Below are 25654 nucleotides of genomic sequence, written 5' to 3' on the forward strand. Positions count from 1 at the left end.
CAACAATGTAAAAGTAATGAATACGTCACTTTTAAAGCATTAGAATCACTTGGCAACATCTTTAGAACACAATGTAACAATGCATTTTAAAAAAATGTTACCAGGCATTTTGATAAACAGCTGGTGAGCAAATCAAGTACAATCAGCAAACACCACTTTTTGTTTCCCTAACAATCCTTCATCGAGTAACAGAGTGACCTCATCTGTGCTCAGTTAAAGTAAATCAGAGTTATTTTACCAGCAAACTAAGAAAAACTGCCTCACGTCAGATACACAGTTATTATAACCTGAGAGTAACCAGCAGGGGCACAGCAGAAATGTAGGTTGGCAAAAATGCTAATACTGCTTTGCACTAAATCTCAAGATCTAAAAAGAAAAATAAAATTTGGATGTTTAGCCCAGTTACTACAAATTAGAAGCATGCAAATATATTGCAAACAGGCAAATGCTTATTCATTTACTCAAGAAACTAATCTTCAGTACTGTCTGAAAAGTCATTTGCAAGAAACCTGCTTTAAACAGCTTAGACACAACAAATATTTATCCTTGTGTTGATTGGATTATCTCATTACTGGGTGAATTTTCCAGCTGCTCATTTATAAAGTCGTGTTATAGACTCTGTATTTGAGTGTGAGCTGGTGCAATCATTACCATTATCTGATGTCCGACTCTAAGAACTGGCAAAGGAGGAGCGCGAGAAAAAGAGGTAAGGTTTAGTACTTTATTTTTGTTGAAAGGAGGGCAATGAGCAAAGTTTTTTAAAGAAGTAGAGTGAAATGGAGAATTAAACTGAAATGAAGTTATGGTTAAATGCTAAATTTAGTGTTTTTGTGAATTATTTTTGCAGTGAGACACTGTTCTGTACAGTCCCTTAAGAGTGTTAAGTTTTAAATAATACATTTACCAGTAAATTAATGTTAGCTGCTGTCAAGGACTGAAGGAAATCAGTTTAATTGCATTGTTCAGTTATGGTGCATTTAAAGAACCGAAACATACAAAAAACATTAAATGATCCTTTTAAGGGGTGAGCCTGGTAACTTCTGTTTGTATATATGGAAATGAGAAGTATTATCACTTGATTTAAAGTCAGACTTTTTTTTTCCTGTGTCAGAATGCTCAGCTGTTCCTTAAAAACTACAAACTATTTTCATACAGAGTGTGAAGCTTATTCTTCCTTTTAATCCCCAAATTCTTACTAAGACAGCCGATGTACGACTGAAAATACTCTCCAAGAAATACACTATCTAGCCTTGTTTTTGATTTGGTGGTCACTCTTGTGTATTCTTGACCAATTTTTTAAAGGTTAGAGATCTGAAAGCCACTGACAGGCTGAACAAGTATAGAGAGGGAGACTAAGACGTTATCATTTTTGGTCTTTTCATTGAAAACTGTAAACAATAAAATAAGAAAAATAGAGAAAATCACTAGCTTGACCATCATGGCCTCAGCTTAAGGAAAACTTGTAAGGCGTGTGCCACTTTAAGTAACACTGAAGAACATTGATGAACATTTAAAAATTCAAAAAAATATTTAAACAAGCTGTAAGGAAAAATATGGATTATATGCATGAAGAAGTATATTTGGTTTCTCTAATTTTGTTTAGGTGGCAAACATTCGATTGGATCTGTAACCACAGGTATGACTCCTGTGTGTGTGTGTGTGTGTGTGTGTGTACATATAATAAATATACATATTAATACTTGGTACATGTGTGTAAATATGAATGCCTGAAAGGGCAAAGTGAGTGACAGAGTGAGTGTGGGAACAGCGTCAGAACAGGGTTGACCCTGGAGTTTGTTTTCCCTCAGCGGGAGAATTTTCTGGGTCTAAAAGCAGGAAGCGCGAGCTGATGTGACGCCGTCCTCTCCTCCTCTATCGGAGCCAGCTCCTCTGCTGACCCCCACTTCTTCTTGGAGTGGAACAACGATGCCAACTTCCTGTTCTTGTTCCGCTCCCTGGCCTGAGTTACTTGAAACTCTGAAAGAATAAGTAACAAAATTCATTAATGAGTGAAAGAACCACAGTGTTCTATACAGTGTCCAATGTTACACTAATAGTAACTGATACATAGTAACAATGCAGGTGAAACTTTGTAGTGAAACCAAGGTTTGATGATTTCTGAGTCAATCAAATCCTTTTTTTATTGCCATTAATGGGCACAAACTGTAGAGAGGTGTTTCAGAAGGGGACATGGCATAAAAAAAACTTCAACATTTGGGAAAACAGTCCTCTCCTCTGTCTTCTCGAGTTTAGATAAGGAAATAAACACCAGTGTGGTGTAGCTTAGCTTATCATAAACACAGAACACTGCTCTTCCCTCCTACACCAGATAGTTATGCAAAGCTACAGTAACTGTCCACTTCACAGTTGGTGTGCAGACAGAGTGACATTCCTCTGTTCAAAAACAGAAGAGGATAAAATAAATCTGCATATTTCTATGGATGTTTTCCAACAGCCTTTTCAAATTTGGATTTGGGTCCAAGTTTAAGTTCCGCTGTCCAAAAATTCCTTGTTCAATCCTTCATCCTTCAGTGCACATTGCCTGGACGTGGGTTAGACAGTTAGGCACATTTTTGAGTCCAAAATATTACAGATTTACTAACCAAACCTGATCGCTTCCTCTGTATTGAATACTGTCTTCAGTGTAGCTGCCCTACAAGCCTGGATGAGGAGCAAGTGTTGTTTTTCCTTTTAGCAAAAGGAAAATGACTCAGGACGGGGTTACTGAATGTCACAGAGGAGTGACAGGGGATTCATAGTTTCTATTAGTGTCAGTGTCCATAAATATGCGGTTACATCAATTGTTATTTAAAACAAATGAAACCTGTTGTGTTACTACAGTTAGTGGAATAAATTAGAATATAGTAGAATATATAAATATTATTAAAGAAAAGTGATATACAAGTATTTAGATAGGCAGGGTTATTAGACCTAATTTCTACATGTTTTCCAAAATGTTGAGCTACTCCTAAAAAATTATTTTTACTTATTTATTTCAACTTAAATTGTGGTTAGAGCTGCTTAAATCAAACACACTGTCCCAGTAACTTGTGATAGACCAAGGATTCCTTTTCAAAACCAAAAGTTGTAGTAGTAATGGTTTCTTATTCATTTTGTGTATTTTGGAGATCTTTTTCTTTTTGTCCTGTTGTCGACTTATAACCGTGTTTTAATGTCACTGAAAACTGAGCTTTTAAAAAACTGCTTATGTGTGGACGAGGAGTTAAGTGTCAAATGTGTGAACCTTTGTCTAATTTGTTTTACTTCATGCGCTTAGTGTGTATTGCTGTAAGAAAAGAACATGAACATCAGCATATACGGCTGTATTTTCAGATTTTCCTTTGTTCTTCTATGTGCCATGTTTGTTTGTGTAATAACTATCCCTCCTAGGCTGCTGATTGGCCAACACTTCTATACTTCTAGAGTTATATGACCACCTCTTGCTTTTTGTGCTTTCTTCTGGATGCAGATATTTTTTGAAACACTCCTCATGTGAACAGGAAAGTTTCTTTAAAAGGATATTTTAAATAATTCATCCCCCACCTTGATTTTTAACATGCATCCTGCAGCATCCTGCAGCGGCAAACTCTTGCTATGCAGGGTGTCTCTGAAGAAATTATGATCACTGTTTGTAATGGTAAAGCTGCTGTGATGGGCTGACACAGACATACACTGCAGCGTGAAACGATCAACCCAACCTGACTGTCACTCCCTGTTTGCAGATGTGGGTATTAGAGGGCCGACGCAATGCAGTTGTTGCTCTGCAGAAAGCAGAAAACGTCTGTCATCTAAGCAGACTACATATATCAGGCAAGTCTGATATGTAGGAATATAATGCAGCTGAATATCTATTTATTATTATTGATTCTATTTTATGCAGCTGATGTTGTTGATTTCATATTAAATATTGAAGTTAGATGACACAGTTGGCAAAATAGCACTGGATGGACGGGTGATTTCACTATTTGTATTGTTTCGTTTTACTTGATCACCAGTGTCTGAAAAGAAAAACATAAGACTGAGAATAATGCACATATTCCCCTATATTTTTTCACACCATGCACATTTGTCTGGATGTAGCCAAAGTATATTAATCCTATTTTCAAAGGAGCTAACTCCAAATAAAGAATTTAAACAAAATACAAAACCACGGCAGGGATGGTCATCAAATAGTTTTAGCAGCAAAACTAGAAGAGTCATTCACTCACGTAGCTCACAGTCTTCATCTGGACCTTCTGCTTCTTTGATGTTCAGATAATGGCAGGCAAGATGACCACTGTAGTCCCGCAAGTTTTCTTTAGCCCCTGGTAAGACAAAAAATAAATGACTGAAAGCAGAGACTAAGCAGCAGATAAGCCTAAGCAGATACTTCACTGACATCTTACACCAAAAGCTTTAAGGAATGACACATAATCTAAAGGTAAACAAATCTACCTACATGAGGTAACCAGCTGTTATTCTTTAAATTACTCGCAAGATTCTTTTTCAGTGGCGAAAACTTGCAAAGCATTTTTGTGGCACTATCTCTGCAACCAGTAGGTTAAATAAAACCACTTTTTACCGTATGTCCCTACGAGCAGGTCAAGAATGTGCCGATGCCCATGTAACGCTGCGATGTGTAAAGGTGTGTATCCCTGCAGAGAAAAATAAGTGTAAAACAAAATGAAAACATGCACGTACATGTGTATTCTGAAGGTAATTTCTTGGTGAGGCCGCGTGGTATGCAAACACGCCAACAACAGTCACTCCACCGACACATAAAAAGAGTTTAGAATTTACATTTTGACTTTGTGTGTAGTTGAGGGGAATAACTATGGCAAAGTGCTGGAAGGCTTAAGTACCTACCCCCTAGAGTTTCCCAGGCCCAAGGACAGCCAATGAAAACAGCATGGAAAAGAATATACAAATTAGCAAAGGTTATGGAAACACCAGATAATGATAAAAACATAATTGCATGGTAATTCGCTGAAAATTGCATAGTTGTAGAGTTGTGCATGCTGGCACATTGACGCACTGTTTTGGGAAACAATTAAAATGACATGACATGATTTATTAGCGGAGTAGACCCGCGGCAGCCCCACAACACGTGCTCCTGTAATACATTTGTACAGCTGGATCTTCACAGAGATCTTTTAGGAGCATTACATCACAGCAGAAGAGGCCAGCAGCGAGGCGGTTGTTCTTTCAAGACATATAATTTACTGTACATTACCCATCCATGCCCGGGAAAAGCCTGGTTACTCACGTGCTGCAAGAAAGAAGAACGCCATGATAAAAAATCAATGAATGTGAAGTCACACTAAAGCATAACTGAAATAAAATTTACAAGGGCACTGCTGTGGTTTCAGTTCACCCACGATGGAGACACTCCTTATAAAAACAGCTGTAATTTATTCTTTATCTCTGGTGGTAAGCCTGAACTATGAAGCATTCAGGCTAAACTAGCCAAAGAGCCATTCATTAAAGTGCAATTTATAGTTTTGTGGGCAATATAGTTGCTTGCATTTATACTTGTTTGCTGATAGATCTGCATTAGTCTTTTACATTATCATCAAAGAAGTATGTATATACTAATATAGTACTTAAATGTTTTGGATTGCTGAATCAAATGACAGGGTTTCATGCTTTTCTATGCATACGAGTGCTCCAACTGTGACTCATGTAATGTTGTCTATGTTACATATAAATAGGACTAAGATAAGACATGCATACTGGGAAGTGAAAGTTAGAATATGTAGGGATTATTTTTATTTGGATACATTTTTTAGGACTTAACAAATGCATAATGTGAAGCATGAAATCGTTAGGAGTGCCCTTTTAAAGTTATTGTCTAAAATTAAGAAAAAAAAATGCACTCACTGATTTAATGTTGACATCACCACCAGCATTAACCACCAGTGTGGCCATTTCCTCATTGCCATGTTTGGCAGCCCAGTGCAGAGCTGTCTGTTTGGAATAGGGAAAGATTTGTTAGTCCTAAAAATATGATCAGATAATATTCGGCATTATTACAAGTGGTAAGCTGGGCTTCTTATTGGCTATCTGAGTTCAGAGGACCAGCTGTGCACAGGGGAGGGCTTTGGAGAGATGGTAAGAAGGAGGGATGGAGGGATGGTTTCCTGCCATCTAACGAAGCCTAATTACAAAACAACACAGCCCTGTGCCCACAGTTGGGGGGCCCAGCCGCCTGTCACCAGGGGGAAGATTGATGATGTTAGTGTGACCCGCAGAGGGGAGACCCACCCAGACATCACCGCACTACTGTCAGCACACGTCAAGGAGGGAAACAAGAGCCTCCATGATAGAAGTCTGAGAGATACACAGAGAGGTCCTCATGCAAAAATATGTTCATAGGTGTGAAAATAATACGCATATGTACACGCAGCACATGCAAACCATATCGACCTGTCTGACTAGCACTGTGATCTCCTCTGTTTTTCCTACACTTTAAGCTGCATAATTACGGGCTATCAACAGGTGAAAGCAGTGTAGGTGCAGATGTCAGCTAAGTAACCACATCCATCCCTTCAGCAATTTGACCCTTAACAGAGCAAATCAAACAGTAACCATTTCAGAATTACATATTAACTGCGGGCAGATGAAAACCCCGTAACCTCTTTACTTCGGTTAACTGAACAGCTTCACAGGGGATCAAATGAAATGAAAAAAAAACCCTCTTTTATCATAATGATTTTATGAGTTTAACTGGTCAAACGATCTCACAGCTACTATTCACTGCTACAACATAACATAAAAAATGCTGACGCTATTTAATAAAACCACGTGGCTGCACAAAATCAGCAGATGATTTTTTTAAAAGGCTTTCTTCTCTTTCTCTCAAATTACCATTATATCTACCAGTACACTACAAAGCTAAATATCTATATGTTCTTTAAAATAAATATGTGACAGTCTTTGAATGCCTCAGATCTTTAAAAAAACTTGCAGCTGTTTAAAAATGTGTACAATATATATACATATGTGTGTAATATGTATAAAAATTCATTCTTTTGGACAAATTCAGTGGATATATTAGTGTTTCGTCTTTTTTCTGTCATACACCATTAGTAATAAATCCTCATATTATGTTCATTTTTACACTGAATATTTCAAAAATGTTATATCAGTCAAACTTGTCAGCATTGATATATGCGTATTGTGTAACTTGTGTAATTAATCTGTATGGGAAACAGAATCATCTGTACCCATGAGACTAGTAAAAAACTGTCTTATTAATGCTGTCAACACCTTTTTTTTAATGTAGTGGATGTTATAAACGTTGGGACCAGATAAAGTTTCTCAGAGGATTGGATGGTCAACCTGTGACTTAAATATCAAGAGAAACTGACACTACCTCAGTGCTTGAAATTTTGTCCAGAACTCCTAATGCTCATAGCAAAACAAGTTGGTTCAACAGCTGGCAACGGAAAAATCTATCTTATCCACTCAAGGCAAAGAGGAAGCCATATGTAGCTCCATCTCTCTGCGTCGCTCGTCTGCGAGACAGATTGTGATAGATGCTGTCTGGCTGGAGTATCTCCATCTCTTTTGTCTGTCCCCTGTCACAGTTTAAGACAGATTGGCCAAGGGGCTCTTTGACAGGCGGCTCAGCGGGTTTCTCAGTGGGCAGGAGTGATGGACGAGGCTAAACAGGATGCTGCGTCTTTCCCTCCTGCACCTCTCGTTTCTGTTCCTGCACACTGAGGTAACCCCCCACCTGTCTGCTCACTCAGGGACAGCTCTGTCCCCACCACGTGCTCTCCAGTGAGGGAAGTGGTGGCTAAAGAGGACATCGACAGGGGACACAAAGGCCTTGTGTGCCTGACACTTCCCTGGATGTGGAGGAAGATAGAGAGGAGTGATGGGCTAATGATGTACTTACAAACTGTGTGGCAGGGGAAGTCCATCACGGCAGGAACGGAGGCCCGCGTAATGAGGAGAACAGGAAGAGAGAAAGGCCATTAGACTCTGGAGTGAGAAGTGCTGCATTCAGGTGAGATGACCTGTGTTAAGCCTTCACTTTTAGGTCACTGTTTGAAGAGCATATCTATAAATCTACCTTATCCTCACAAACATTTTGTCAGAACAGGAAACACTTAAGTCCTCCCAGCACTGAAGGGTAATCCCTTCAGTGCTGCTCAAACGTGTGATTTGCAGCCTGCTATGTGGTACACTTGGCTAAACTTCTGTTAAGTAAAATCAAGCCAGCAAAAGATCAAATATAATAATTCCCAGTGTAAAAGACACCAGCAGTCGTGTGACTTTTTGATTGTCGGTATCACTGTGCATTATCTCTGGAAATGCTTCTACCACTGCAGAGCAGGGAAAGGCTGAAGGCTAAAGAGGAACATCAAAGAGGCCTGAGGGGGAATTAGCACCTTCCCAGGGACACAACCAGCATTGTTCTACAATTAATCCCAGCCTCCTCTATTACTTTCAGATTATCTTTAAGTGGGTGAACTCTTTGTGGGGCATTAAGACTCTCCTTAATCCCCCCCCTCCCTCCCCATCTCCCTAAACTTCAATGGCGGCCGTGCTATCTTGTCCGGGTAGAGATGGCAAAGGCTTAAGGCTACTCTTAGAAGGTGGTCTGCCATGGCCACAGGACAGTGTGAGAACTGTGACACAGGGGAGGGACAACAAACAGGAGCTCAAAATCTCTTAAGCGCACAGGGAGACAAATAAAAGGATTTGGGTTGTCAGGGGGGCACAGGAGCTAAAAAGCTATCTTTCATAATCCTTTTGATAGTGGACCTTTGAAATGCGTGATCTGGATGTTTTAACACAGGGTTCTCAGAATACTATTAAGGGGAAAAAGATTGCAGCAGGATGAGCTTGTAAACGTTACAAAAGCGAAAGACAAATCTGAGTACAAGTCATTGGAGATCCATTGAGAATTTTCCCAAAAGGCGTTGGAAATGAACTTCTAATTTTTACAGGCTGCAGATAGAAGTATGACGTGTGAAACTTACACCCTGGAAAAGGTGGGCACGGTCACAGCCGGGGGCCATCGTGTGTCAAAAAGAGAACGTGAGAAGCATCAGGTCAGAAAGAGTCATGGAACGATAAACAACGACGAACACAAAGTAGATATAATACTGCAACATGCTACGTATAGGGTATCAAATACTCACTGAAGTGAAATCCTGGTTTGACCACCCCCCAAAAGATAGAACAAGAACACAAGTATTAGTGAAAACAAATATTAATTATTATTCCAGCAATTTGAAACAGATTTTTTTTCTTTTTGTTTACTCATCTTTTTTTGTTTCAGTCATTATTTATTTATGTCTTTAATACTAGAATAACCATTGAATTCTGACAGGGACAGAAACACAAGCAAGGAAGCAATCAGATTTTATCCTTACTCAAGTACTTCCTGGAACTACAGAACCAGCAGTTTTAAAGCCCCTTTTGCTCACTGCTGTAATTTTCCAGCAGATGTGACTGTGAAGATTAAAAAGACAAGACCAAGAATAGTTTTTTAAAAACTCCTGATGCTGTTATCTGTATTAATGCTGTGTGACTGATTGTTTCAGTAAACATAATAAATAATAAATAGACTGTAAATAAGACATTCTAATGTTTGAGGGTTATGTATTTATTCTTTAAGTACCAAAGGTGAGACAAATTTCCTCTAAAGCTCTTGCACTGTGATGACCAACTGTTAGCTGGAACATGAATCAGGAGGTCAGGGTGTGGATTGTCAGGAGACTCTTTAAGTACCACTAAAGTCTGTCAGGTGATGCTGCTATAAAGTAATACCTGCAAGGTGAAAACTCCTGAAAACTACAATTTTAATATAACACTTCAGTCGCACAGGGCTAGAGACCATTTGGTAAACCCCTGACAATGTCCGATCAAGAGGGAAAAATGTGTATTCCACCCGACTGGTTGGTGAGTAGTTGCTGGCTGTGACATGCTGGCTGAGCATATCACCAAAAACCTTCTTGTGTTTGCTTTGGTCACTACCAGACTGCTTCTTTGCATAAACCCACCAACTACCAACTGAAGTGTCCCTTCAGAGTAGAAATTCTGCCCTGCTGCACTTTTCAAAAAGCACAACTTTTGCAGCACTGTATACCTCTTTGCAACTGATTTTACCTAGCAACAGCCAGCAACCTCAGCAAAACTGTAATGAAATATAAATTTTTCCAGAACAACGGGTGTTCACTGACCCACCGCTAAGCCTAATATTTATTTTAATTATAGTTTAATAATGAGTAATCAGTGTTATCTGCTTCAGTAAGAACAAATCATTTAAGTTTATTACATCTCTTGTACCCTTTTTGACAAATGTCGACACTGAATATATATATGTAAAAGATGACATAATACAGAATTTCTAGCATAACTTAATTTATTCAACTTTACAAAAGTCATTTTTAAAAATCTGTCACGTTTTTACGGTGTGATGGGATGCATCATACCTTCGTGGCGCACTTGGTTTGTAGTGATGTTTAGCTGTGTGGCATGTGGCTTAGGTAACATCTACAATTACCACCATATTCCAAGATTTCCATGTAAAACGGATCTTCTTTCCATGTTGCATTGTGAGAAGACAAATTTTATTACTTCACCTGTCATAATTTAGCAGGTTAATTAACATGTGTATCTTTGTTTATACTTTTGATTGTGGGAAGTGTTATTAATTTATCAGAGATGATTTTTTCATGGGTTTCTTCATGGATTACCTTCTTAACAAGTTGACAGTCTAGCGAGGCCTCATTAAAATTTACCTTGTGCCCACTTTGTTATACTATATCTGTCCTTCACCAGTGTTACTCAATTCCAAAACAGTTTTCAATAATAGTTTTACCATTTTTTCCTTTTCTAAATAAGTCTGGAAAATGAGTTATGTGTTAAAGGGAAACTTCCTGATTGTTTGGCTGCTTGTGTTTCTTGCCCCATCAAATCCAGTGATAATAGTAAAGTGTCCAATTTGTACTAAACTGGATTTATCCTTTAAGCACTGAGGAAGAGGGCAGCACTACCTTCTTGTTTGCCAGAGAGCGGTCCTGTCTGAGCAGCTGAGAGAGGTCAGGGACTCGAGCACCGGCAGCAGAATAGATCCACTCCTTCTCTAAAGGATCCAGCTAGGACACACACACACAAACACACACATCCTGTTATGGGCTCCTTTGATAGTGCTGAGGCCACAAACCTCTAATCCATTTCCTACATGCTACTGAGTCACAGCCAGCTGACACATTGTGGGAGACGCCCATGATGACGCCGGTTTCAACAGTTTGGATTTTTACTTCTGTTGTTTGTTTAGTGAAACCACAGGGAGAGTGAATGTGTATTTACAAGACCAAATCCACGATTGACACATGTGAATGAGACAAAAAGGAAACTTGAGCCGCTCTACTCCTGAAATGTTTCACTTATATCTCTTCATTAATAATAAAGGGTTAGAAAAAAGAGCTGAGAAGCACTTACAGCGACAGAAGCAGAGCCCATACTGCCCGTACCCTCCTCGTCTTGCTCCGACTCGGACTGAAACACAAAGTCAGAAGAGTGTTACTCAGAGGTGACAAAAAGCTGAGCTCTGATAAAAGTTAACTACTGTTTCAGTCATAACACTCCCACAACATGATTTGAGATCACAGGACACACACTTTTTCACACACTAGTCACACTGCTGTGATGTTTTCCAGCCGGCGAGATGTGACCAAAGGGTGTGAGACAGATAGATAGGTAATGAGACAGCGAGACAGAGGTGACGCATTCACACATAAGGGGTAATGAATAACAATCCAATTAACAATTAACCCAAAAAACAACTCGCCTGCAGTCAGGCCATATGTTTTTGTCACCATTTTAGTGTAAAGAGGTCAAGAAGAAAACTTCTTAAATAATGAAAGCGGTGTATAAAAGTGTCATAGTGGTTGATTTATGTGTGAGAGGATTGTTCTCAGCTCACACAGAGACATCATGTTAGAACACTCGGCCCTTTCACGTCTGTGGCACAAACTGCACATGTCACTCTGCGAACACGAAAAGTGGAGGGATGATATTTATCCAGCCTGCTCCACTCTGGCACACATGCGTTTTTAGCTATTTTTGCTGGCGACCAGTAATAACAGACGGAGAAAACAAAATACCATTGTTGGGTATGTATTCAAGGGAAAGACAGAAGAGGATGAAAGAATCTGAATTTCAGCAAAGACTATTTCAGCACTGTTTTAAGCCATGTAAGCATTATTTTCACTGTCAAAATGATGGTTTTTGTTTTAATATTCATCTCACCTTTAAAATTATTCTCAAGAGGTCCAGGTGGCATCTCTAAAAGTGACCATTTGTCCAAAATCTAAATATTTATTGAAGTGCCACAGTTAAACAGGCCACCGAGTCAACAGACACTCAAGCAGCTTTGAGGATGTACTTAAAGACAGAAATGCTTTGAGCGAAAACTTCCCATTATTACATGGTTACAGTGGTATGTTTACCATCTTAGCATGTCAGTATTCTTCAAAGGATTCCTGAAGTTATTGTTAAATAAATATCTTCACATAGTTGAGGAAAGATATTTCACTTAAAACAAATGTGCCTCCACAAATGTTAACCTCATCATGGGAGTAAGAGGAAAAAGCCAACTGATTACCAAAATTAGCTGGAGTGTGAAAGCAAAGCTGCTAATTTCTACATTCTTACCCTCACCTATTGCCAGAGGCTGAGGGTAGTGACCCAAATAATATGCAAGCAGAAAAAATGAGCTTCCTTCGAAGAGTGTCCGGGCTTCGCTTAAAAACAGGGTGAGGAACCAATCATGGCAAAGCCACTACAGCAGCCAGATGACATGGATTGATGGATGAATGGGCTTGTCGCTAATCTCACTGTAAACCCAAACGTTGAAAGTACTTAAATAAACTGAGGCTACGTCCACACTAATGCATCGTTTTCTCTCCGTTTTGACCTCCCGTCCACACTGAGATGGCGTTTTCCTCAAGGAAAAACGCAGCGTTTTGAAAATGCTCTCGAAAACGCATACATTTCAAAACGGAGCTGTCCCGTCGCAGTGTGGACACTCGAAAACGCAGAGTTTCTAAAACGATGACGCATTTTAGTCATGTGATGCCATCATGTGACCAATTAAACAAAGATAGCGGAGTGCATTATACAGCAGTTGTTTTGTTTGCTCTCAATTTTGACAGCCCTAAAAAAGATTAATATCAGTCTGTACAAGCTCCAGATAGCTTTTCTTCAAATTCTTTAATGCTCACTCGCGTTAAAGAATTGGAAAGGCATTTAACATGATTTTGAATTCTAGCATTAGTCCAGTTTGTTTTAATTTTTTGGTTTCCTTTCTTGTTTCTCCTGACTTACAGCTTCTTCAACATCTTTTGTCCACTATATCTACTATCTCATCCCAAAAGTGAACAATAAATATTGAGTTTTGATAAACCTAAAAAGTGACTCTGTTGTACTAATTCCTATTAAGTTTCGTCAACTTATTCACATGGGAGACATAAATGAAAACTTTAAGTTCTAGTTCCCAAAAGGTTGATTCTGTTTATCTGGACGTAGCGTTTTCGGTGGGAGAAACGTTTCGTCACTCATCAAAATGACTTCTTCAGTCTCAGGTGACTGCAGGTTTCTCCAATCTTATAAACAGCACATTGCACAAAAACTGAAACTTGACTGAAACTAGTACCACTGAATGAACAATGGGCTGTGAGTTAGTTCCTTGATCATTAATATGCAAATTCTCATGACCACTGATCAACAACTACTGATCAAGGCCCATTGATCACTGATTAAGTTCCACTTACTAAATATTTCTGAATTTAATTATTATAACGTTTTTTTTTTTAAACTTTTGTCAGTTCTGATAAGCTTCAACTTTTAAATTCATAAACTTAAAAAACTTAAAACTATTTTTTTTGTTCTACTAACTTGTTCAGGTTTACAGTGCTGAACATAAGCATCGGGAATGATTTCAAGACTACATTCATGTCTACATCTAAAAATATATATTTCTTTTTAGAAATTATATTTTATTAATTTCGATCCAAAAGTTTGTGTCAGTTGTCCTGATAGATGTAAGCTGTTTTTACACATTCACTTTTTACCATTTCTGGAGAATCAACATTTTCCACAAATGTCCTTTCTCACATGATTCACACAGCAGGGAATGTCTTCAGACACATTTGCACTACTAGAAAATACTCCTTTAAGTTTAGACGATGGAGGTGCATTGACACATTATTACCAGCAATTTGGCATCTCACAGATTTTGTACCAGAGAAGTGATGGGTTAAAGAGAGGCTAATATCAAATGTGACTGCTTCAGCATTTGCATACTTCAGTCAGGTGACATCTAGAAAAGCTCAGGGCTGCACTGCATGTGCGAATATGAGCTTACAGGTATGTCAGTCTGGATCATAGTCGTACAATGACTATGTCATTCACAGTGTGACTAACAAAAATGGCATTTAGCCTTTAAATTCTTGGTGTGATTGTATTTAGAGTCAAAATTAAGTCTTCATTAGAACTGTATCCAGCACATCACCTTTGCCTCCCCTTCCACTATTCCCAGCAGGAATAACTCTCTGTATTTTATTTTATATAAGAACATTCAAAGATAAACACTTTTGATAAAGACCCAAGTGTTTTCACCCCAAAATAAACTTTTCGGTACTCTCTGAAGCATAAACTAATGGAAACTACCATTTCTTAAAAACTTTATCGATTTATTTTTATCTCTCCAATGCACATGTCAGCACTGATAAATCAGCTTTTTCAGTTGAGCTCTAATTGTAATCCATTGTGACCAACATGAGTTTAGCAGATCTGCCCTACGGAGAACCACATGACACACTAAAACCTCTTGATGTGGAGCCACTCCTGCCTTAGCGCTTCTTGAGAAGCGGGCCAAATTTCGACAGGTCTGAGAACAGATTATAAGGTAGCACAGACATTTGGGTAATGTCTGTGGGAAGAAAATCAGATTGGACATCAACTTTACACCCAGCAACTTTGTGGCGCAGCGCCATGATGTTAATTTTTTTAGTGGATAAGACAACAAAGCGATGATGGTTTCCTCCCAAATGCTTCTGGGAACTGTGATAATCTAAATATCTTTTTCTGTTCTAATCCAAGAACCAAATATAACAGTTGGCAGATGGTCTCTGTAACATGAAACAACTGTCAACACTATAATAGGTGTACTTATATCAAAGTTTGTAGTGGCTACCACCATAAATAAACAACATAAGGCTCATTCTATTTATCTAGACGGAGCGTCCAGCATCAACTTTCTAGGATTTCCTTACCTGGATGATTGAGCATGCATCAAGACACTTTAAATAAACACACCTAATCTGCTTCAAGTCCTACATTAACACACTCGCGCATCAACACATTTCATCTATGTGTTGTGCAGGCCATCGAAAGTCCCTGGGATGAATCCCCATGTCTTTAATGGACACATGATTATTATCTTTCTAATGAGGTTCAACATGTTGCTGCTTACCATGATAAGAGGGCTTAGTTTAAATGCAGATTCTCCCCCGACTGATTCCCCTCCCTCTCACATTTAACATAGTGCAGGTTACAAATCCAGTTAATTTACTTGGCACCACCTGGTGGGTGAAAGGAGTCAGTGTTCCCCATTTCCCCTGTAGTCTTTTCATTCCTCTGACAAAATATGGTGAAAGAAGCTAAATGTTGAGAATGAACCTGCAGTGAATGTCATTCTGAAAGGCCTGCAGCTTTTATCAAAAGGGTGTTACAATTATTTTAAGATCTTCAGATACAAAAGGTCTCAAATTAACCAGATACCTAAAACTGTATATAACAACTAATGCACAGACATAAGCCTCTCCAGCAGTATTAGTTCCAGTCTAAACTCTTTTTCACACAATTACAGACTCTGGTTTCTACCTGGTGTAAAATTCTTGTGACAAAATTCTTTTGCAAGTTATTACAAAATAACTTTTTCATTTTCTATTTTGAATTCTTCACTGCCAACAATTCTCTTACAGTCTGGATTCCTGCATGTGTTGTTTACATGGCACAGGTTCAATATTAACCATAAACGGGCAACTTTTTGATATTACAACTGAAGCAATCTTACAAGGTGTTTTTTAAAAGAAATGCAGACTTGCAAACGTGCCCAGCTTTTTTAAATGTGTTTCTGGCAATTATTTTCATTTTCTTTTTACACTGCACCTCAGTTTTCCTGGAAACGTGACCGTCCAGCACACACGTCTCTGCTAGTGAGTGGTGGTGCATTTTGCAGGTGTGTGAAAGGCACCGATGGTACTGTTCTGTGCCAGGAAATACCAGAACAAACACTGCCTCTCAGTTAAACAAACTGTCACCTTTGACCCAGAATCTCTTTCCAGCTCATCCTCTGCGTTGCTTTGCTCTGGGGCTTCATGGATCTGGATGGCAGGAGGTGGCCGTGGAGAGTGGTGCACAGGGTCTGCTCCTTTTCGCTGGCCCTACAGGAGCACAGATATAGTGTCTGATAAACTTTGTGTGATCCTAATTTGTGAGCTGAGTGTTTACATGCCAAACATTCAGCTGTGTCGAGTGTTGGTTAACAGCCAGAATTAGCATTTTGCTTGCTTTTTTTTCCTTCACCATCTGGTGTGGGCAGATAATGTTTACTTCAGTGCCTGCTCAGACTAATCATGTGTGAAAATACTAAAAGCAGCATAGCATAAATGTAATTTTATTGCATGAACAATATGGTTGGATGATGACTATAAAGTTATGGAGTATAATGTTTGTTGACAGTTGCTTGTATGCATTAACCTCCTAGGACCTGCCGTCCACATATGTGGACATCACATTTTGGGTTATTTAGACCAAAATACTCAATTTTGCTCTTCAAGGGTCTGATATCCATTTACGAGGACATTATACTGCTACTGTTCTATCAAAATTTTAAATGAATATCCTCATATGTGGCTCTGATTTTTCATAAAAACAAAAATAAGGTAAAAAAAAAATTCTGGTAATTCTTTGTTTTTACATTTATCGGGCCCCAATATGCCCAAATATCAAAGAGAAATTAAAAATGCATGCCGTGGAAGAGTTCGGGTCTTAGGAGGTTAAACAACTATGCCCTTTATGCAAAGACAGAAGGCCTTGGACATTGCTTATTCTTAGATTTGCCAAAACAAAAAAGCTTTTTATTCTCTCACACAGCTGCTCTGTCAGTGAATGCTGACACTTGCTAAGATTAGAGGGGGAAACAACCCGAAGCACTCGAACAGCAACGCCCTTGTTTAGAAATAAGTGTGTCACTAACATAAAGAGTAGCCACGGAGTACTGAGGCGAGAACAAATTCAGCGATTTACACTTTAGCACCCAGTGTTGTAGCCTAACCACGCCCTGTCTGTCCCACAGTTTTTCTGGCTTTCGCAATGAGTAAAGAATAGTGTGCTGATTTCAAATTCACCTCTGCTGTGGCGTCAGCCTCTCCACATGACATTGGCTCATCTTGTTCCTCCTTCTCACGAGGAGTAGATGTCGGGGCGTCTGTCACTTCCCACTGCACTGTGGATGTCGTTCTGGCCGGACTCGTATGCCTCTGTCGGTCTCCATCTGGCCTGAGACTCTTGGCCTCTCGCTCTTGCACCACGTTCCTGTATTTCTTCTTGAGGATAAGATATTTCTCACCCTGTAAAAGACAGTGAAACAGTACAACATCCATGTTAAATAAAGCAGGAAACGGTATTACCACACAATCAGTTGAATTTTAGAAGCACTTGCTGTAGCTTCTAACTAAAAACCATTAGATACATTAAAGTAATTGTGTGTTAATCATACTCATCAGTACGCCTTTAATCATTTTGCTGGACCTCACATCTTTAATGCCCTTTGAACCCAATTATTAAACATCAAAAGCTGAGTTAGCTTCTTTGAATTGCCGCTGAGGTGATCATTCAGCTGCTTGATTAACTGATCTAATCTAATTCCTCAGTGTGAGGATTTGTTACTTTTCTCTGTTGTATCTCAGTATTGAAAATCATTGGATTTTGGACTGTTGGGCAGATAGAAGATAAACAGTTAAAGATACTAACCTCAGACACTGTTTACTGCTGAAACAGATTAATTTATAACAATCCTTAGCTACAGGCTTACTATTTAAATAAATCCTGTTGGAATTTTAAACAATTTTTTTGTTGCATCAACTGAAAAAACTTAGTCCAGGTTACACAAATCTAAGCACTGTCAAGTCTATAGATTTGATCATATCTTACGTAGGTTCCCATATGGAAAAGAAATAGTAAAAACTTATATGATTTACTCATGAAAGTGGCCACTTTCTCATTACTTTCATATATTCGTTTAGTAAGTATCCAAAACATACAAGTTTCATTATATAATTTTTCAAGGGATCTTATATGTGTTTCCACTCTTGTATGCTTTTCATGCAAGTTTCACACAAGACAGATACAAACTTTATAAGATTTATATATATCTTTTCCATATGGGTTAGTAAAGTATATGATGCCAAGATTCTGATGGGAAAATCAATAGTACTCTCACATCTATCTACAGCTGGCATCATTAGACGAAAAGTCCATAATAATCTCTTAGCAGGCCATTGTAGTGGGGGTAAAATCACCAGTACAAATTACCATCATGAAATGCATGGCACTTAATTTCAGAAAGCCACAGAGAGCAACAAGTCCATCTTCAAATGATGCTGACACAAAATATGCTTGTTCAGTGGCAACTAAAAGTTACTCATATATCAACAGTAATTTCAACAGAAAGCTTAGCAGTGCTAACATAAGGCAGCATTAGCCTTTATCGTGTGTTGGACCCATGGTTTTTAACTGCTGTGCTGTGAGGTAAAGAAGGCCTGCTGAGGAAGCCAGCCAGGCTGATGAAACAGGATTTAAAAATGTCATGATGACAGTGCTTCTGACTTAATTAAAAAATGTTTGTAGCTAGGTACTTAATTAACATAAAAGGAACAGGAAATGGCTGTTATATGTCACATCACAAAATGCATCATGAAGCTAACTTTGCATTTCAACCTACTATTATTATTAATACTTTATCAACGTACTGCAATTTTAGCTTTACAGTTTCATTCATTCCTTCATTTCTTTAAATTATAAAGATATTATCAAGAAATGCACATTATTTACAATCACAGTGTGCCTTAGTGATCACTTTTTGATCTCTCAAAGCGGGGGGGGGGGGGGGGGGGGGGGTTCAGAACAGATCTGGTCAGTACTGTACTATAAATATCTGTGTAGTTTAGAACAGACTGGGGGAGCTGCAGGAGGAGGGCTCATCTAGATTAGATCTAGTACAGCTTTAAGTACAAAGTTAAACCCAGGACCAAATTAGTTTCTTTACAAAAAATTACAACATGCTCTGTCAAAAGGCATGAAACTCCACAGTAGGGCATTAATTAACCTTTTATATCTATTTTGTTTAAATCTGATAAACATAAATGTAAAAACGGCACATTGCTGTTTTACAGGGATTTGCATTTTGTAACTGCATTTGCCAAAAGAAACTGTTAGAGCCACAAAATTTGTTTTTAAACGTCTTCTTTTTGCAAATTTACACAGGTTTGATATTTTGTCATTTACTGAACTTTAAAGCTGCTGATAGGTGTTTCTTTTTAAACAGTGATCAGTGAGCTAAGATAAGTCTCCAGACCTCCCTCTGTATCTTCACATTTATCACACAGATAAGCATGCTATTCATTTCAAACTGTTTCTTCAAGAAAGAAACATCAAATCTATAACTCAGATGAGTTTACTCTGTTTATTCTTGCAGGAATTTTTAGTCTACATATGAGAACGCTTCATGGAAATAGTGTCTAGAAACACAAACTGCAGCTGTGTCCCCTGGGGGAAACCAGTGGGTACAAACGGTTCTACAAAACACAAAGATTGAACAGACTGGACAACCCCTTGTTCAGTCACAATAGTTCCGCCTTTCACAGCATGGCCTCTGTGTAAGAAGTATGACTGGAAAATCAATGAGAGCATAACTTTTCCCAGAAAAGGTAAAAATATTTGAGTAGTTTACTTACATTCTCAGATTTCACCACAGCGATTCGGTCAATGATGAGCTTGAATTCCTCTCGGTATTTGGCTGCAAAGGAAAAAATATTTGAGTTCAAAAACAGGAAACTAAACATAGTTTCTAATGTTTTTTTAACATTAAGTGGTACATGAGTGCTTCCAATACTCAAAAAGTCAAATAAGGATGGAAAAAAGGACACAAAACGCTGTTGTAGTGATGTGGATGCTGGACGTAAGACAATAAGAAGAATGTGTTTTGCGTATATAGACCTTAAGATACCCAAAGATTAGATGCACAATAGATGATATTTATTAAACAGCACAATAACGGAGCTGAATATATTTCTAGTGTTTATACTAGATGTGTTGTTTGTAAGTTGCAGTCTGCCGGTAAAGCTGTTGGGTTCTGTTACTTTATCTGAAGTAAGAAGACAAATGAGGTTTGGATGAGAACATTACTGGCAGAGCAGTTGTTTTACAATCTTCAGTTTAAAGAAAGAGAAAACACGTTCCCCTCCAGCCTGGCCAAATATGTAAACAGAATTTAACTTATCCCTTAGGCCAAAAACTCGAGGCACTTGAAAACCTACAGTGAATCTTTCCTGTGAGAACCAAACAAAGTGACGAGCTGACAGAGCTGATCAGATAAAGCTTCCCGCCCTTTGTTTACACCAGTGAGCAGATATCAGGCTTGTGCAGAAAGTGTGATTAAAAGCTAACACTAGTCATCAGGCAGCCAGGATGGCTTCGCAAACATAAACCTTTCCAGACGTAGGTATTCCATTCACGCCAAGGTGTTTATATAAGTATGCGGCTCGGGACAATTGGAGCGTTTCCTTTTCCTCATGTGGACGGAAAGAACATTTGTAGGGAGACAGTTGCAAAGTTCGCATTCTCAACAACAGGAAATCCAAAGGAAGTGGCCACTTACATCTGCCTAAACAAAAGAATTCCTTGCATGGCACAGTGGGTAATATCGTGTATGTGCTAGTTACTTGTTAGCCAGAGGTCTGCAAAAAACAAGCAACCCACACACAAACTCACTTTCATGTACCCCCCTCCCTTCAAACACTGCTACATTTTTACCAGCTGCCCCAGATTTGTTGTCTGATTAAAAAAAACACACAAAAACGCCCCCATTAGAGGTCTACATCCAGTCATGCATGTGGACTTAATTATGATTAAAACACTATCGCCACAATTACACGAGGAAAAGCTGCAACCGAATGCCGCGACAGACTTTAAATGTGTGGGAAGCACTTTTCTAATTGGACAGCGATGTCAGATGGCAGAGCATCAAAGCAGCTCTCTAAACCTCTGTCAACAACTGCAGTGCTGATGCAGCATCTGGACAGTGCATGCTGGCAACTGCAATGCAAGGTCACTCTGGATAATCATTTGAGAAGGTTAAAATATGTTTGCATTTCCAGGCAGTCACAAAAGTAAAATCACTGCTGAACAGGGACTAGATACAGCATTACAAGCTCATTGTTTGCCTTCGTGAGACGTGCTCTTACTCTCAGCTGTTAGTTTAGTAGGCACACCTACATAAAAGAGATGTGCTGCACAGCTTTTGAAAAGATAAAATAAAAACAAATAATCCTCCTGTTAGAGAAAAGAGAAAAAATATTCATAAACCTTAACGTGCTATTAAGCTGATACGTCGTGCTGCAGCTTCATGTGGTCTGATATAACCACTAACTTCAGGTGGTTTCAAGTGACACCTTTAACTGTGTTTATGTCACCAAACCAGTTTGATGTGCACGTTTACTCCTGGTGCTGCCACTCTATGACACAGACGCCTTTTATTGTTTAGTTCTGAACTCCCTGAGCTGTTAAATCTTTGCTTTATCTGTTTACACAATACACAAAAACAGTATGAGATGTTGCTTCTGCTATTTATATACCTGCTGGTATGTATGTCAGTTAGTCACACCTACATAGAGTCTGTTTCTTTTGTCTGTGACTTTTGTCTGTGGTCTAACAAAAATTAAGCCAATCATATTTGCCAAGAGATCTTCCAGAGGCCACTTTAGCAAGCCATTCTCCAGAGACCCATATGTTAAAATGCCACAATTTACTGCTGAAATAAACATGTTTACAGTCTTGAACAAAAGTGGTATTGTTATTTATAGCTAATTTTCCCCTTCATGACCACTGTACAGGGAGTGAAATCTTCTATAACGCAGCCATATGAATCTAACAAATAAGAAATCTGAAAAAAATGAATGAAAATCCATCTTTCCAAATTTCTTTTCCTTCTGCTAGAGTTGACTGTCAAGTATCTGTGTCTGCGCAGTGCTACCACACAGTCTATGGCAGCATGTTAACCAAGCCATTGTAAGGAACTGTTGGCCAATAAGTTCAAAGCTATGGGTATTTTGGGCGTGTCAACGAAGATGAAGCTTAAAACTTGTAAGGTTTTGAAAGTGACTGCTTATGAATGTGCTTCTATGTAAAATTGTTTTTGCATAGGTAATTATCAATTGATTTTTCACTATGTAGCTATGCTGAGTGTAGTCAACCCTTTCAAAACTGCTCCAACTACGTCTTCATCCTCTCCATGGGTTATTGATGTCATTGGTTGAAGGTAACCCATGGCAGATAATAGTTAGTTCATCCAGTCAGTAAATATACCAATTAAATTATGGACCGATTATAGTCATAACCCACAGTCTGCAAAACATGGACATGGATGCAGTGAAGCCAATGCAGAAGCATCTTTTTAATGGCCAGCAGGAGGTGGCTCATCTGGCAGCAAGTGCACTTAAGGACATGGAAAAAATAAGTATAATAAAGGGTTTGAGGCTTCATAACACAATTGCACAGTGGATGACTTCATGCTGGTTATGTCCATCTTTATATATAGGCTATCACCATACTAGACCAAATAAGGCAGTTAAAGCAAACCTTCTGTTTGCCACAGGCATGCGGTATATTTTAATGCTTAAAGGTTTGACTTTTTCAAATAATTTGTAGCTAAAATGTTACCTTTTCTCTCTACAGTTCTGATATCTTCTATGAAAGTAAGGTTCTCCGTCAGAATGTTCTTTTAGCTAAGCATATCTATGAGTACACAGAGTTACACAACTTTACTCCCAAACACTTTTTTTCTGCAGAAACCAAATAACAGAAGAATGGTGGTGTCAGCAGTGACTCAGGACATGATTGCATAAGCATCTGTAGAGTAGGTGGGTGGAGAAGAACAGGGGAAAGATTACATCTCTATGGCAAATACACTGATTCTGGGCTCAAATGGTGCATAACAGCCAAGTAATAACTAGTTATAACCACTGGTCGTTTTTATTTCTGAGGAGGAGCCACGGGGCCTTCTTGTGACACTGCATAGTGACATGCTTTGTTGATGGGGTGGCTCGGGTCCTCTGTTTGAGTTAGAAACGTGCCCGAGGGAGGAAATGACACAATTCCTGCTGAAACTCATTGGAGGGGCTTTTTAATGTAAACCAGATGTCTCCTTTCTAACTGAAAACAATGAAAACGACCCCAAAGCCGTTTGTTAAAGCAGACAAAGGGGATGTTGCCTGTTTAAAGCACAAACAAACCAAAAGATAAATGTTAGTCTTATTATGAGGACTGTCATACTAACACGAGGTCAGTTGGTATTTTGCCATCCCGCTCTAATGATGCAGCACGACCTCATCTCATTTCATCTGCCCGGTTTTTTTCCGCCTAATATTTCCACTGAGTTAAATCCACGATGCAACCTCTGGTTACTTACCACGTAACTGCAAGTCACTGTGCCCAATAAAAGGCTTAAATGTCCTCAGTATATCTGCATTTTTGACTCTGCCTGAGTCGCCCCCGGCGGAGTAGAAATAATCCAGCAGCGACTCTTCGCTCACATCACTCATCTCAGCTCAGTGTTTGGAGCGTCTCTTACCGGCCAGGATGGGTTTTTTCTTAAGCGAGTAATCTAGTCTTTTAGGGGTTTTTCACTCTGCCACACCGCTCTCCTCCTGGCTAATTTGTTGTACTACATATGTAAAGTTCACTCCACCCAGACGAGCTGACCGCTGCTGCGCCTCCTCCCCCGTTAACCCTTTAAAGACACACGTCTTCATTTTCGAACTCCGCGTTTTCTGTGCCAACGGTGAAAAGGAAACATTCAGCTCCTTTTGTTGGAGTAGAAGAACTAATACTGGGCTCTAAGATACTTCATGACAAGTACAATCACTGTGCTGAAAAGCCAGTGTATGGGACTATAATTAGGTGGATAGACGTTTTAAAAGTTAACGTATTTAATGCAAAAATAGTCCTTTTCCACTGTTAACTTTACTGATGCAGATATGTTTAAGCAGTAACTCCCTGCTGCATTTGCGTGACATGCAGCTGTTATGTGAGGACTGCAACGATTATTTCCATGACGTGCTGATTTGAGGGAAAGAAAGAATTATCGCGATGCTTTAAAAAACAGTCAAATCTGTACACTGAATCAACAACATGTTGATTTAAAGTCTGATGTGTGTAGTGTAATGGTTTGTTGACTTAAACTTGCAACACGTATATTTTCATTAGGTAAAAATCTTATAACACATCCTCAAAAATAGATGATTGTAGAAGTGGTTCCCAGGGTTTTTGGCTTGTGACCTTTCACAATAAGACTTGTGTCTGCTTCAGGACCCTTAATGCTTTTCAGTTGTCTGTGACTGTTTAGTAGTAGAAACTATCCGGGATGTTTCATTTAACTAGCTCACAGAGGTCCAAAAAGATGGAAATCCATGATATGTTCAAGAAAGCTGGGATAAGAGACGTTTTAAAGAGAAGGCTGCAGAATTTAGTTTTTTCTTTGTTTCTTCATTAATGATCTCACAATAAAAGAAGTAATATACATTATTTGCTATCTAATAATGAAAAGCATGAAGATATAAGTCAAAAGGGCCATACTCATACTATCTCCAGTTCAGGACTTTTACTTGAAATTGAGCATTTTGCATTTTTAGTACCTTACCTACGTGAAGGATTTGTGTACTTCTTACACTACTGCTATGTTGACCACACAATCCCAGACAGTAGCAAGGTGATAAATGTATCGCCAGCTGTTCTCTGGTGGCATAAAATAATTCCACAAAGACGTGGCATATGCTCTGGGATCAAATTTCTTTATCCTCATCAAACTTGTGTTGTTTTCTAAATTGAAAGAGCATAAGGTCCCACTTTCACGCAACAGAATAAACTCCTCACCTCAATAATTGTATCAGCGTATAAGAAGCTTATTGTAATTACAATATTGTCTTCTTAGGGCAGCAGCCTAGAACATGAAATACAAATCACTCATTTCTAAATTGAATGGAAACCCGTTCAAAGCAAAGCAATACTAGAGGACAGAGGGATTAAAATGTAAGTCCGGTACATTTAATATTTACAGCACAATCACACAATTAATCTGACAATGTGTTCTGTGTTTAATACCTGAACCGACTGGTGTCCCATCTTTATCAGTGGTGTGAGGGGGGGATGGGGATGGGAGTCACTGTTTACTTGTGACCCAAATGCAACCCATCATGCAGATTTGGTACTTTAACCAATGACAACTGTTAGTTTTAAAAGCGGATTGGTTTTTATTTAGCTCCTCTGTGGTAAATGTGGTGTTGACACCTGAATATAAGTTAGGGCTTCT

General features: G+C 38.8%; 1 protein-coding gene across 1 annotated transcript; it reads right to left on the bottom strand.

Annotated features, from left to right (window-relative positions):
• Window positions 1–24056, bottom strand: LOC100704217 (ankyrin repeat domain-containing protein SOWAHC). Its single transcript, XM_005448393.4, has 14 exons — window positions 23756–24056; window positions 20025–20086; window positions 17418–17639; window positions 16329–16451; window positions 11443–11499; window positions 10995–11096; window positions 9134–9146; window positions 6145–6149; window positions 5860–5946; window positions 5246–5248; window positions 4846–4848; window positions 4562–4634; window positions 4209–4304; window positions 1–1977 (listed from the first exon to the last, which is right to left on the bottom strand). Exons 1-14 carry the CDS (start codon window positions 23886–23888, stop codon window positions 1805–1807), a joined length of 1152 nt encoding a protein of 383 aa, XP_005448450.1. The 5' UTR covers window positions 23889–24056; the 3' UTR covers window positions 1–1804.
• Window positions 24057–25654: the final 1598 nt, after the last annotated feature.

The sequence above is a fragment of the Oreochromis niloticus genome, linkage group LG20 (genome assembly GCF_001858045.2).
Source record: "Oreochromis niloticus isolate F11D_XX linkage group LG20, O_niloticus_UMD_NMBU, whole genome shotgun sequence".
NCBI classification, from domain to species: domain Eukaryota; kingdom Metazoa; phylum Chordata; class Actinopteri; order Cichliformes; family Cichlidae; genus Oreochromis; species Oreochromis niloticus.